Source organism: Caretta caretta, chromosome 1, assembly GCF_965140235.1.
Source record: "Caretta caretta isolate rCarCar2 chromosome 1, rCarCar1.hap1, whole genome shotgun sequence".
In the NCBI taxonomy this organism is placed as follows: domain Eukaryota; kingdom Metazoa; phylum Chordata; order Testudines; family Cheloniidae; genus Caretta; species Caretta caretta.
Window position 1 is genome coordinate 97,281,597 of NC_134206.1, and position 14,976 is coordinate 97,296,572.

The 14,976-nt window shown below is 38.0% G+C and overlaps 1 protein-coding gene across 3 annotated transcripts in view; it reads right to left on the reverse strand.

The window, feature by feature from the left end:
- ABCC4 (ATP binding cassette subfamily C member 4 (PEL blood group)) overlaps window positions 1-14,976 on the reverse strand; it is a 205,787-nt gene that overhangs the window by 145,849 nt on the left and 44,962 nt on the right. For all 3 annotated transcript variants that reach the window (XM_048853377.2, XM_048853385.2, XM_075129321.1), the window contains exons 7-9: window positions 13,223-13,348; window positions 9,463-9,712; window positions 2,657-2,761 (exon numbers count right to left, since the gene is read on the reverse strand). In XM_048853377.2, the coding sequence (XP_048709334.1) occupies window positions 2,657-2,761; window positions 9,463-9,712; window positions 13,223-13,348 (481 nt within the window). The remainder of the gene's footprint in view (window positions 1-2,656; window positions 2,762-9,462; window positions 9,713-13,222; window positions 13,349-14,976) is intronic.

Genomic DNA, 14,976 nt, shown 5'->3' on the forward strand with positions numbered 1-14,976 from the left:
CAAACTTGATATTTTGATGAAATTACAAGTGTTTTATAACTTATCTTTCTCCATGATCTTTTCAGCAAAACTCCCCTAATAAACTATTTTGTAACATTACTAAAAACTTAAGACAACTTCATTCCAAATGAGTACTCTCACCTCCTTATTCTAATTAAAAATTAAAATAAAAACTGCAACTTGAGATTAATTTTAGCCAGCATATTAAGACTAATTCTAGTCATCATACTGGTTGGGCTTGAATGCTGTGCAACTTGCCTGAGGGTACAGTGCTTAAGAATGTATAACAATTGTACAAAGGGATATTTTGATCTTCCCTAGATTATTTCACACAAATATGCACACAATACTTACAATATCTGTAACATGTTATTAGTGTCATTAAATAATCAACATGATTTCAACAGATGGTTTGTTGAAATACTCTACTTACTGAAACATTTATTTAAAAAAGTGTTTCCACTAACAAAAACAATATGTATTACTTGTAAGTGCCAACAGTGTGCTTGGCACTGTACAGGACACAAATTAAAAAGACACACATGAAAGCTATTTCCTATCATTAGATGGTTAATTTAACTGGCTAAAAAAAAAAAGAATAAAATCTTTCCTTGTGTGTACATTGTCCAAAACTGGTGATTCATCATTGTATGATATGGGAAAAGTTACAGCAAAAATGCAGAAGTTAATTTTAGTTCTAATAAAAAGGAAAGTTCAAGCCACACATTCTTTTTAATAAACATTGTTCATTAGGAAAAATGTAAAATCATTATTATTAATAGTTTAAAGGCTATAAAGATAGCCAGTCACATACACAAAAAGAGCTAAATGTGTATACATCCATGGAAGAGTCTTGCTCAGCAGTCATCAGATCAGGGTGAAACAGCCCATGACTATGTAAAACCCTAGAGGTCCCTTTTTTTTCCCCCCACAGAAATTATGTGAGAAATCAGAACTCCGTGACAAAACTTACAGACGTATACACAACTCACAGTAAACCAAATAGAGGAGTTTTCTTAATATATTTTGAATTTGGCCCGAGTATGTGACACAGATAGCACTGATCAGAACCATGCAGAGTTCAGGCAAATGTTAGTATGTAAGATTCAACCCTTACAGTTCTGGCAATGCACCTCAATCTTGACCCCCATCAGAATCCTGGACCTCTCTCAAGACAAACTAGGAGAAGACATATGGGAATGGTATTTCTTTACACTGGGTCGAATCCAAAGCCCACAGAATTAAGTGGCAGGCTCTGTATGTAAGGGGGTGATAATTCTTCTTTTGAAATCAGCAGGGTTTGGATCAGGCCCATTATAAGAAATGTGAAGACTTTTAATCAAAAAACAACCAAAAAAAGTGGAAAATGTCTGTGGGAGCGCAGAAGGAGATGGCAGAGACAGCATCATGATATGTTGTAATCTGTCATCAAATCACAAATGGCCAGTATATTGACAAAAAGATACAAGACAAAATGCTAAATCACACTGTGAAACCATGTTCAAGCAAAACATTTTCTCACACAGATTTGAAAGTTCCATCTATTTCTTTAAAGCCCATAGTAACAAAAGCTTGTATGTCCTCTCACATCAAAAATACTGTTATTAAACTGATTTTACTGAATAAAGACATCAACTAGGGACTAACGTTGAACTGCACAACTGAAATAAATTATTATATATAAAAACAAAGTAACTTCTTTGGGGGAGGAGGGGGTTTGAAGTCAGACTGGGAGAGCCATGTGGCATATCTTATGGATAACATTACATTTATATACATTATAATTCTTGGACCTTCAAGATTCCTTACAACTACAGATAGAAGTCACTGTGCACTGCCAGATGCATTCCATAAGAGAAACTATGAAGGTTTCAAAATGCACAATAGACTGCTGTTTGACACAGCATTGCTAGTTTTAAAATGAAAAAGGTACCTTACCATCTTTTTTTAAAAAAACCCAAATAGTCCATGTAATAGATTTATCACCTATGTAATACCTTTTTTAAACACCACTTTGAGTTTATGAAGCGTTTTTAGCCCTTTTTACATAAAGAGTAATCTGTAAATGAACTCTGCGGCTGCCATTGTAATTAAAAGAACAAAATGCTCCAGGTTCGCCATGGTGAGCTCCTGCTCTCAACCCCAATGTGCGTGGCAGTGCATCATGCTGTTTCTAGACCAATGGCTGATCTGCAGTCAGTTCTGAATCACATGAAAGACTAAAACCTGATAATGTACTATAAAAAGGTCACCAGAAAGGAGCATTATACTCCATTTTACGTTTTGTGTCCTTGACTAGCAACAAATCAGAGTTAGGATTCAGAGTATCAGGGTGACAGCAGAGTGCTATTCAACCAAGCTGAGAGAAATTGTCACATAGAACAGCAGCTTCTTTTATAACTAGTTTTAACATTTAGAGATCGCTGTATTTTATAATTAATCTAATTTGATAGTGTTTTCATAGCCATTCTTTAGTTTTGACTTCACCCGTTAAATGGTTTCACATATATGTAAGAGGTTATATATGAAGTTTGTGTATTGAATGTATTGTACAATATACCCACTACCTTATTTAGACTCAAAATACTTGCAGCACCAAATTCAATATGTTTAAAAAAAAACCTATATCCATGAGGTTTTGCGGAGGGAGATTTACCTTATCCCAATAACAAGTCAAGTCTTGAACATGAAGTAGGACATTTTCGTTGCTATTCTCCAATTGCAGATTGAACTGTGAAACCTCATCAAGTATTAGAAAGTTCTGTAGTAAAAGAAAAAAACAGGGATTGCTTAACAGGACCCAGAAAAGTGAATTAAAAATAAAAGTGTTTCTGGGTATACAGTACAAAAATGGAAACGATATGTGACAAACTACTCTGACCTAGGAATTATGTTTCCAAAGCAACGTACAAAAACTTCAAACAGTATCCCATAATTAACTAACCATAACTGTGCATTTACCTATTGTTCCACCAGCAATACTATCCAGAAGTGTGCATTTCATGGAATAAAAATACTTCCAATGAGGTTTCAGGATTTTTTTGTTAAGAACTCTTATGAGAAAGTCGGTACCATAATCTGAACTTCAAAATCAGCTGAATTTTTGCTTTGAAATTTTGACAATAAAACAATATGGGTCTCCCCACTCTTTCTGCCCCATCTATAGCACCTTTACCCACCTGTCAGTAGTTTTGACTCTATATCTTTACTCATCACATAATATGACAGGTTTCCACACCCCTTTCTGGGATATTGCACTAATGAGCACCCCTTTTACACATCACCCCTCTCCCCCTTTTGTCACTAGCCCAGGCTTTCTAATTCAGTGGTTCTCAACTTTTTTGGGCTCAGGGCCCATTTGTAAATGTTTATGGCCTGTCGCAACCCAGTAAATAGTCCGGGAGTGGAGCCCCAGGGTGATTTTGGTCATGTCCTGTCCCCTGGGGGGGGGGGGGGGGGGTGATTGCGGTCTGCCCAGCACTCACCCCACAATGGCAGGTTCTGCAGCTCCTGTGCTATGGAGCTGACTGGACTTGGCTCTCTCTGGGGTTGCAACACTGCTCAGGTTTGCCCCTCCCCCCCGCTGACTGAAATAAATTTGTGAGAAGTGGAATTGCAATACAATTCACTCAAATTTGGCCTACCCACACGACCGTCATCATGACAGCTGGGCCAAACCTGAGTGGTGCTGGGACCCAGAGGTTGCAGTCCCTGGACCAGGAAGGCAAGCCCAGCCAGCCCCATGGGACAGAAGCCATTGGAGCTGCTACATGACCCCTTTGAAACATTTTGGAGACCCAATTTTGGGTCCTGACCTACGGAGTGAGAAACCTTGTTCTAACTGAATGTATGCTTAGAGTGGTGTATCTATAATACAGAAGTGGGCTTGAATGTATACTTAACTCTTTTAGGAAGTAGGGCAGGGGAGGGTGCTTGTGAGTGGTGTTCTGTGTTTGCATGTTGTATGTTTTGCTAAACATTTTTTTTCTTTTTTTAACATTTATCTGTCCTTCAAAAACTTCACTAAAATGAAGAGCCCTCCAATACAGCTGAAGACAATAGGTGCTAATTTCCAACAAATATATTACAGGTTATGAAGAAATACCTTAATTTGAGTAAATGGAATAAGAGAAATTGGAGTGCAGGTTAGACATGTATTCCCATTATGGTCTCTCTATCAGTCTGTTTAAAAAGAAATGCTAAAGGAATTGTGTGAAAGAAAAAAGAAGTTTTACTCCTGTTCCAGAATTAAAAAAGCAAATAAGGCTAATTGATAAATTTACACAGGTTTTGTAAAGAGTTTGATAGAAGTCTTTCTGCATACTTATTTTGCTTATTTTTTGTTTAGTTGTTTTTTTGTTTTATCCCCTTTAATTTATATATTAATATGATACAGTGAATAATCCCATAAAAAGCTGTGGGGTTATAAAAACCTTCAGACTAGATCAGGAAAATGCAGTGCAACTTGATATTCTATGATGTATGTGTAGGCTTGGCTTGACATGAACAATTATGGATGAGGCCTCATTTCTTGGAGACAGGAATAGGGAGAAAAATGGATAAGCAGGCTGGACACAGAATGTCTATACTAGCTAAGGTAAGGGGAAACACCCAGGGAATCATTTACCATGGACAAGATAAGCCTGGAACATAGGATGATGTAAATAGTAAGTTGTGCATGGACAGAATATGTTGTACAGGGATTGGCTCCTACAAAGTTACCAAGCCAATCCCAGAACATGTGATATAATGTGTAAATATATAAAAAGGAAGAGGTTTACTGTGTAACTTTAGATGTATGATACGCCCTATACGTATCTCCTATGCCTGTGTCTGTTCAACTCCATGTAGCTTTTCTGTATGCCAGATACAGATACAGGAACCTGAGTGACGAACTGGAGTCGGGCTGGATTCTTGGGGAACTGAGTGGAAGATGTCTTAGGGGAATCCCAACAATGAGAGTCTGCAGAAAGCCCACTCATTAAAGAATACCTTCTGTTAGGCTAGGCCAATGAGGTAGGGTTTGTTGCAAGCTCTCAGATCAGGGGTTTCTGCCACATGACTTGTCGGTGGGCAGGGGTGAGGGAAGTTTCACTTCTCTCTGTCTTTTTTCAGCTGTACTTTAAAAAAAACTTTCTTGGTCACCTCTGAAAAGAGGCTGTAGAACAACTCTGCACTGCACAACGTAACTAACTCTACAGTTATATTCTGTCTCTTTGTCACTAATACTTTGAAATCTTTGTGCAATTTTATTTTTTTAGAAATGTACTAACTGCAAATAAGAATATTTTCCTATCAAAAATGATTTTACACACACACACACACACCCCTACTTTATTCCTCTGGTAGTAAGCATTTCTACAACTACTTAGTAGATTTTATTTAGAAAGTACTCAATCGATAAAATACTTTTAGGTAAAAATGTATTAACTCTTCTTTATTCATCCGTCATTTAGACTTTGTATACCTGTTTATTACAAGACTTACTTTAGAATTGTATTACCTGGATGAAAGAATATTTTCTGCTAAAAATGCATGATTTTATATAATAATCCTTTATTCCTCTAACATTAAGGCTTTGACGGCTATTTAGAAATGTACTAAATGCATAAAAATATTTTCCTCTAAAAATAAGAAGTGTGTGTGTGGGTGTGTATTTATGTATGTATTAACACTTCTCCTTTATTCCTCTGACATTAAAGCTTTCATTTAAAAATACACTAACTACATATAAAGATATCTTTCTCTAAAAAAAGTGAAAAATGCAGTTAACATATTTATGCATTAACACTGTATACTATCATTACTAAGATTCTTGTAAATTATTTAATGACTTTCTTTAGAAATGTACTGTGTTAATACTATTTTCCTCTAAAAATGAGAAAAATCCATGTATGTCTATATATATGTATGTATTAACACTTCTTTTTTGGTCAGTAAGCTTTTGCACAATTATTTAATGCCTTTATTTGGAAAAGGACCAACTAGATAAAAAATTATCTAAAATTGCATGTTAACAGTTCTTTATCCTTCTGTCATTCAGAATTTGTGGACCTGTTTACTAGACTTTATTTAGTATTGCACTAAATGCATAAAACATATTTTCCTCTTAAAAGGAGGAAAAGGCATGAAAGCTATAGCTATTCATTTATTTTTAATGTTTCCAGTAAGCATAAATTAAATCAATTTTTTAAAAAAACTTTTTTTCCAAAGTAGCCGATGGTGGCAAAATATACCTGTATCTAAACATGATATCTAAAGGTCACAGAAAAGGAGAAAAGAGTAGGATGGACTTCCAAAATCATACGGCCTGCTGACTGGACAAAAAGAGGGCAAGACAAAAAGAGCAGCACAGTGTGTGAAACAGGTTCTCATTGGCACATCAACATAGAAAGGGAGCACGGAAACCTGTCAAAAATTATATGACAAGTAAAATTATAGAGTTAAAACTATTCCCCTCCTGTGTGATGTATGAAGGCCTCAGCGTGGGGTCCAGGATTGTGTGGATTTTTATAGGACTGTCTGGAGACAGGGCAGGCTAGGGATTGCATATTATCTCCCTTCCAGGCTAGGGAAATTTATGCAAAAAAAGACAAGGCTTACGATTACATTATTTCTGTTGCTAAATCCCTCAGCCACTATGGTCCTTGGGATACAAGGAAATGAACACCATTCCTTCTTGGCTCATGTTTCCTCAACGGAATTGTTAAGTTCCAGTCGCAGAATCTCTACTACATATTGTACACAAGCATACACCTCAATTGTATTGTAGCCTCTAACACACTTAAGACACCAGGCAACAATGGCTGATGTGCAATTCAGAAAGAACAGAAGTAGACTTTCAGATCCCAGAGGTAATTTTCAGGGTTAACAGTTACCAAAAGTATCTTTTTTATTTATAAAACAAACATATTTGATCTGCAGTTACTGAGACACAGTAAACCAGGAAACCCCAGAATGGCTGCTCTTGGATGGAAAATATGCTGAACGGGTATCAGGCAGCTCTTGGAATAGTTGATTATGAAGCCAAGATTGGTTAGCAGATGTTGAATTCATAGTTAGGCATCCATAGGTAGACTGCAGAAAGTGGATGCTTGTTTAAGCAATTGCACAATTTTATATTTATACGTTAAGGGCTTTCCTTTTATTTTAACCAATATTCCTTCAAAATATGCAGATAGGATTAGTATAGGAGGAGGAGATTTTTGCTGACAATCCAATAGGGAGCACTATAGCAATAGTCCCCAGAATTCCAAGACATAGAATAGCGGACAGGGAGAAAAAAAAAAAAAAAAGAGTTGGAACGGAAGAGTTGGCTGGGTGGGGCTGAAGATGAGAGACACACTGGGGATTCGCTCCAGAAATGATAGAGAGTAACTAGAGAGAAAGAGACAAAGACGACAAGGGAAACAAAACTCATATAGGGGTATGTGAAAAAGATTTTTTGAATAAAAATCATGAAAACAAAGGGGACAAGCTGTTTGACTAATTCTGAGGAATTTATAGGAAAAACACAATGGTAAAATTTTCAAAAGTGTCTCACTGACTTTTGGTTTAAAGAACTCAGGGATCTCAAAATATTCCTTAGCACCTTCTGTCCTCAAGAATCTACCCTGCTGAAAGGAGTTAAGCTGCCAAAAGCCATCCATAGGAGTTTGAGAAGCAGACATTGTTTTAGAACAGGGATTTTGATATTGTCCTTGAGAGTGGATGCGACTATCTTCTGTATATGGGATGACATTTCACTATTTTCAAAACTGATTTTGGCACTTAGGTTCCTAACTCTCACTGAAAGTCAATGAGATTTAGACTAAGTGCTCATCATTTTTGAAAATAAGATTTGGGCACTTTTGAAAAATTTACTTTTAATTATTATAGTTTTATGAGACTCAATAATAGGAAGGGAACAGAGGACTCATTGCAGGTCATCTCCATGCCAGTACATTCTGCAGCATCAACCAATCAGCCCTTAACACCCATGAGAATACACAGGTTGCTAACTTTTAGAAGATCTGGCCACGCAAGTATGTAGAAAAAACTGAGTTACTAATAATTTTCTGAGCTTATGTTTGCAAACACAGTATACTAATTCAACTTCACATTATTGTGCAGTGGTGTACCATTATCAAAGGAAAGAGTAGTATCACCTAGGATTAACTTAGGTTAAGTATGGAAACTAGAAGTTTATCTGTAAGCAGAGACTGAAGAATGAAATCTCCTCCTCTGGAGAAATTCAAAGATAATTGACCTCTTTCAAAGAGTTCCTTTCCTATTGTTTTCAATGGGACTGAAGCCAAAAGCTGCACAGCTAAGATGCCTTTTTTCAAAGTGGCCACTGTCTTGCATTGTTCCCAACAGGAGTGAAGCCAAGCTGTCCCAAGAAAAGATGGTGGCCCACTCTGTCATCAGGAAGTAGAGATGAGCCTTTGAGGAGCACAGGAGCAGCCACGGAGGCGGTAGGCCATCTTCACCAAAGGCAACCTGTTGCCTCAGTCCCACTGAGAAAAATAAGAGATGGCAGCCATTTTGAAAAAGCATATTGTGGAATTCTGAGCAATAGAACGTTCTCCCCTCTGCTGAGGAAGAAACTTTCAGTTATGAAGAATATTGGCAAAAAAAGACCCTTAATCCTAAAATTTTTCTTCAAGTTTACCCAATACCCAAATTTTCAATGAATTATCACTACATGGGAAGTTTGAACACTCTTTGTTATTCCATTACGAAGACCATTTGGGACCAAAAAAGGTCTGAGACAGGATTCTAAAATTTCCTTAAAGGACCCAGTATTTAATTACATTTTAACACAAACTAATTAATAGCTTTCTAAATTCTCAAAAAAATTAATTCTGCACTTCAAAAATTAAGTGCTGTAATTTTGAGGAGGCTCTGCTGGCACTGAGTCCCTGCTGCAACTGGTGCCTCCACATTGAAGGGAAGAATTTAACCACAAAAATATAGTTGCAGCTTTAAGAAAAATAAGAAATTTGCAGTCAGCAGTAAATATTTAAATAAAATAACATTGTGTAACTCCTTATCATATCTCCAGAGAAAATTAATATATAAGTATTTGATGCATTGTGATATACTACAATATTACTCAAAGCAAACTCAAGAGACCTTGCTGTTGAATTTTAAAGCAAGTACTTCTCTAGTATGAATTCTCTCCTGAAATATAACAGAAAGGAAGCTGTAGCACCTCCCCGCAACCCCCAGAAACATAGGTCTATTGTACTTTAGAGTACTGTAGTGTAATTCAGATATTTTCCAAAGTACTGTATACAAATAAATGGGATAGTCTATTTTGGAACAAGGTCATGCCATAGGAATCCAAAACGCCACAAATTCCAACATAAAGTCAAACATAAATCCAAAAATTTGTTTTGGCGACGCTAAAATATTGATGGAACAGTATATATATCCATCAAACATCAAATCCAAAAATTTCTCAGTTTCTCAGTGTACCTTGATTCGTCGTATGCTGATCATTGCCTCAGATGCTCTCTCAACAGCCGCAGGGAAGAAGAGAGTGACAGTCAGTCTCACTGCACCATATAGTGACACCGCCATGAACACCCGACTTGCAGAAATAACATTGCCAAGTAGGACATATGTCATGAAAGTCAGAAAAACTGTTATTTTGCTTGCAACAAAGAACGATGCCAAGTTCAATCCTCGAAGATAGGAGCTTTTAAGAACCATGGAAATCTCCTTCCTAAAAACATAACACAAAATAGTTTCAAAGCTATGACTATATTAGACCATACACACAGGCTCACTCTCATCCTGGACTTCTTTTAATAATAGGAAAACACCCAGTTTCAGCATTTTGTTATTAACTGTTGGGATATTTTAATTGCTTTTATGCAAGGATACATGATGTTAAAAATAATGTACTCAAGAATGATTGCTAAAACAGTATTGAATTTGGCAAATAGTAATAAAATAAAACAATAACACAGGAGCTTCTAAATAGGGCTTAGAATAATATTTAAATGCAAGGTTCTTCACCAACAGCTATAGGAAAGGAAAGCTCTAAATAAGACTACTTTTTTTCCAAAGGAGGAAGAGCAAAATGAAGTGCTTTCTTGTATCTAATTTAATCAGGATACAAAGCATCACTTTGAGAAACTGATGCAATTCTGAAAAAAATATACGAGTTCAGCTATGGAATGCTGGTCCAAATGAACTTGTGTAGCTAGTTGGTTGCCAATTCCTCTGGCTGAATCACAGGCCCCGCAATGTTCCCTGTTCTTGTTCCAGATCCTTCACTGGATTTGGGCCCTATTCCTAAAACTGCTGATCTAGTTCCTGACAGCTGTGATCCACAGCTGTGACCTCTGTGCCAGCTATTCTGCCAACCATTACACTACCAACCCGGTGCTGGGCGGACCGATTCAGTTCATAGGAATACAAGGCTGTTCACCTAATTCATCTCCCCGTAGAGATCTGAAGGTTGCTGGAGCATATGTTTTCCAAACTAAAATTTATTTTCAAAATCTTTAATTTCCATTTATAAATTAGTCATTCAATATGGAGGTTGAGAGAGCACTGACAGAAATGCAGGGAGAGACACAGAAGCTGCAGCAAGCAGGAATTCTGCTTCTCCCACCACAAACAGCAACAGGCAGAGGCTCCTGAATGAAAAGGTTTACAGATACCAAACAGTTCGGGAAACAGTGAGATTGCAGCCCAGAGATCCAGCCCCAGACTGGTTAAACTACAGAATGCCACCCTTGAGAAAGGTCTCAGAGTAGTAGCCGTGTAGGTCTGTATCCGCAAAAAGAAAAGGAGCACCTTCTTTGTGGCACCTTACAGACTAAGAAATTTATTTGAGCATAAGCTTTCATGAGCTACAGCTCACTTCATCGGATTCATTCAGTGGAAAATACAGTGGGGAGATTTATATACATAGAGAAAATGAAACAATGGGTGCTACCATACACATTGTAACAAGAGTGATCAGGTAAGGTGAGCTATTACCAGCAGGAGAGCAGGGGTGGGGTGGGGGGAGGAACCTTTTGTAGTGATAATTAAGGTGGGCCATTTCCAGCAGTTGACAAGAAGGTCTGAGGAACAGCGGGGAGAAATAGTTTTACTTTCTGTAATGACCCATCCACTCCCAGTCTTTATTCAAGCCTAAATTAATTGTATCCAGTTTGCAAATTAATTCCAATTCAGCAGTCTCTCATTGGAGTCTGTTTTCAAAGTTTTGTTGTTGAAGAATTGCCACTTTTAGGTCTGTAATTGAGTGACCAGAGAGACTTAAGTGTTCTCCAACTGGTTTTTGAATGTTATAATTCTTGACGTCTGATTTGCGTCCATTTATTCTTTTACAAAGAGACTGTCCAGTTTGGCCAATGTACATGGCAGAGGGGCATTGATGGCACATGATGGCATATATCGCATTGGTAGATGTACAGATGAACGAGCCTCTGATAGTGTGGCTGAATTGATTAGGCTCTATGATGGTGTCCCCTGAATAGATATGTGGACACAGTTGGCAATGGGCTTTGTTGCAAGGATAGGTTCCTGGGTTAGTGGTTCTGTTGTGTGGTGTGTGGTTGCTGTTGAGTATTTGCTTCAGGTTGGGGGGCTGTCTGTAAGCAGGGACTGGCCTGTCTCCCAAGATGTGTGAGAGTGATGGGTCATCCTTCAGGATAGGTTGTAGATCCTTGATGATGCGTTGGAGAGGTTTTAGTTGGGGGCTGAAGGGGATGGCTAGTGGCGTTCTGTTATTTTCTTCTTTGGCCTGTCCTGTAGTAGGTGACTTCTGGGTACTCTTCTGGCTCTGTCAGATGGGTATTGTAGTTGTAAGAACACTTGATAGAGATCTTGTAGGTGTTTGTCTCGGTCTGAGGTGTTGGAGCAAATGCGGTTGTACCGTAGAGCTTGGCTATAGACAATGGATCTCGTGTGGTGTGTCCTGGATGAAAGCTGGAGGCATGTAGGTAGGCATAGTGGTCAGTAGGTTTCCGGTATAGGGTGGTGTTTATGTGACCATCGCTTATTAGCACCGTAGTGTCCAGGAAGTGGATCTCTTGTGTGGACTGGTCCAGGCAGAGGTTGATGGTGGAAATTGTTGAAATTCTGGTGGAATTCCTCAAGGGCTTCTTTTCCATGGGTCCAGATGATGAAGATGTCGTCAGTGTAGTGCAAGTAGAATAGGGGCATTAGGGGACGAGAGCTGAGGAAGCGTTGTTCTAAGTCAGCCATAAAAATGTTGGCATACTGTGGGGCCATGCGGGTACCCATAGCAGTGCCGCTGATTTGAAGGTATACATTGTCCCCAAATCTGACATAGTTATGGGTGAGGATAAAGTCACAAAGTTTAGCCACCAGGTTTGCCGTGACATTATCGGGGATACTGTTCCTGACGGCTTGTAGTCCATCTTTGTGTGGAATGTTGGTGTAGAGGGCTTCTACATCCATAGTGGCTAGGATGGTGTTTTCAGGAAGATCACTGATATATTGTAGTTTCCTCAGGAAGTCAGTGGTGTCTCAAAGGTAGCTGGGAGTGCTGGTAGCGTAGGGCCTGAGGAGGGAGTCTACACAGCCAGACAATCCTGCTGTCAGGGTGCCAATGCCTGAGATAATGGGGCGTCCAGGATTTCCAGGTTTATGGATCTTGGGTAGCAGATAGAATACCCCTGGTCGGGGTTCCAGGGGTGTGTCTGTGCGGATTTGTTCTTGTGCTTTTTCAGGGATTTTCTTGAGCAAATGGTGTAGTTTCTTTTGGTAACCCTCAGTGGGATCAGAGGCTAATGGCTTCACCTGATGGCTACACTTCAGATGGACACAAAAGGAGTCTAAGTATAACCTCTGTAGGATTCTAGATTTATAGCTAAGGTGAGAAAGGAAATCCCATGCTACTCCCCAGAGAAAAATATTTTGCAGGTTAAAGTCAGGAGAGCCAGTAAGCAGGATTGCAAGGATGAAACTCTTTATCAACAGAGGACGTCTGATTAATAGGCAATAAACCAAATGTGAAAACAAGAAAAATGGTGATTCTGTATTCACACTTACAAGAAACCAAATTAATAAACATCAAAGAATTTTTTTCTGCCCTCAAGACAAACTCATATTGTCACCCCTTATGCAGAGGTGAAGAAAAAAACTACAACGCTATACAAGGATTCTAGGAAATTTCTGGATTTTAAATCCAAAAACTTAAATGAATTTAGATCAAATACCATGGCATAAATTTCAGTGAAACACGGATTACCTTCTTAAACTGCTAACTAATTCTGAAAATGATTTTTCCCAGGCATACATCTTTATTATCCTCATACTAGCTATGACTTCATTCATTGTCCTAATCCTGGCATCTGTCAAAGCTGCAGTTCTGCTCCTGTAATTAAAAGAAAAAGTTCTCAGATTCACAACTAAAGTGACTGTTCAATACTGTACTGTTACACTTATACAATAAACTTTGACATGCAGTAAAAACCTGGGTTTTGTGTTCTCATCTATGCAATTTCCAGCGAATAGCCTAGCATTTGTCTACACCAGGAGTACAGAGCATTGCATGTACCCATATATACAGACACTGTGATTATATGCCCTATTTTTAAAAAAGAAAATGTATTTTTGCATGGTTAAGAATAACTGAAATATATTTTGGCCAGAGTAAGAATATTTGCCAATAAAAAAGACAACCTGATAAATAAAATGCCTCTCATCAAGTGTAATATACAATATAATAGAGATTTTCCAAACGTATTTAAAAGACAAGATAAAAAAAAAGGGAAGGAAAAATACTGGACATTCAAGAAGTAAATAATCTGAGTTGAAAATGCCAAAATATAAACATTTCTCCAAGACAGCAACTGCTTTTTCTGCCAACACAAAGTGGGGAAAGAGGCTCTTCTGAAGAGGTCAATGAATGGGATTGATCTGATCTTGGTCACTTCTATGGCTAATTCTGCCTGAAGCACAGCATAACTCACGATATGGAGCATTAAAAGTAATTAGTTATAATTAGGCCAGGCGAGAAAATTTTCATCAAGATTAAATTCTTTTGACAAATGAAGGGGAAAAAAATGTGAACTCTTGTTTTCTGACCAGCTTAAAATATAATAATATTCTGTATCCAGAGCTATTGATACCTCACACGCAGGTCGTATAAACTCAGTTAACAACTACCAAAACCAGCAGTTTCTTCGAGAAGCAGTAGGACAATATGAGAGGGAAAGCAGACCACCTCTAATACTACAGGAAAGGACAGTGGGTATCTATTATACTGAAAGCAAGAATTGTAAGGAAGAAATTTTCTTGTAAATACATATATTTCCAGACTTTACAACTTAAAATCACCAGGGATATTTCCAAAAATAATATAAAATATTGGTACAAAAGTGAAAGGAAGTGATAACAGGAAACAATGAGAAACAGTCACTATTTGTTGATAACTGTATAAAATATGACAGCAGGATTTGTTGTTTAGGTTGCATTAAGCATATCTATTCTAACCCCATATTTCCTGTTGCTTATAACCAGGGATTCTAGACATCCATTTGCCATGGAATTTGCATTTTTACAGAGAATCTTTAGTTTTTACATTTTGTGAATAAAAACCTATGTAGTAGAACCCCATTTATCCGAGCCTCCATTATCCAGCTCTCCGGATTAACCGAACCAGGACTGACAGCCCGAGCCCCAGGCGACGGGACTCCCGCTGTCAGCCCCAGGCAGCGTGGCTCAGGCTTCAGCTGAAGTTGCAGCCTTGCTACCCAGGGCTGAGGCTCTCCGGATTATCCAAATTATTGATTATCTGATCTGGCCCCAGTCCCAATTAGACTTGATAAAAGGGGTTCCTCTGTATCAATAAAATATTGTGTTCAACTGATACCCATATATATTGTGGCTAGGGAAACTATGGTACAGTGTTTTATTTTAATTGTGGGAAAAACACAGACTTTTTTTTTTAAACAGAGAATTTTGGTTTCGTTTTTCTTGTTATCATGGAAAATTAGGATC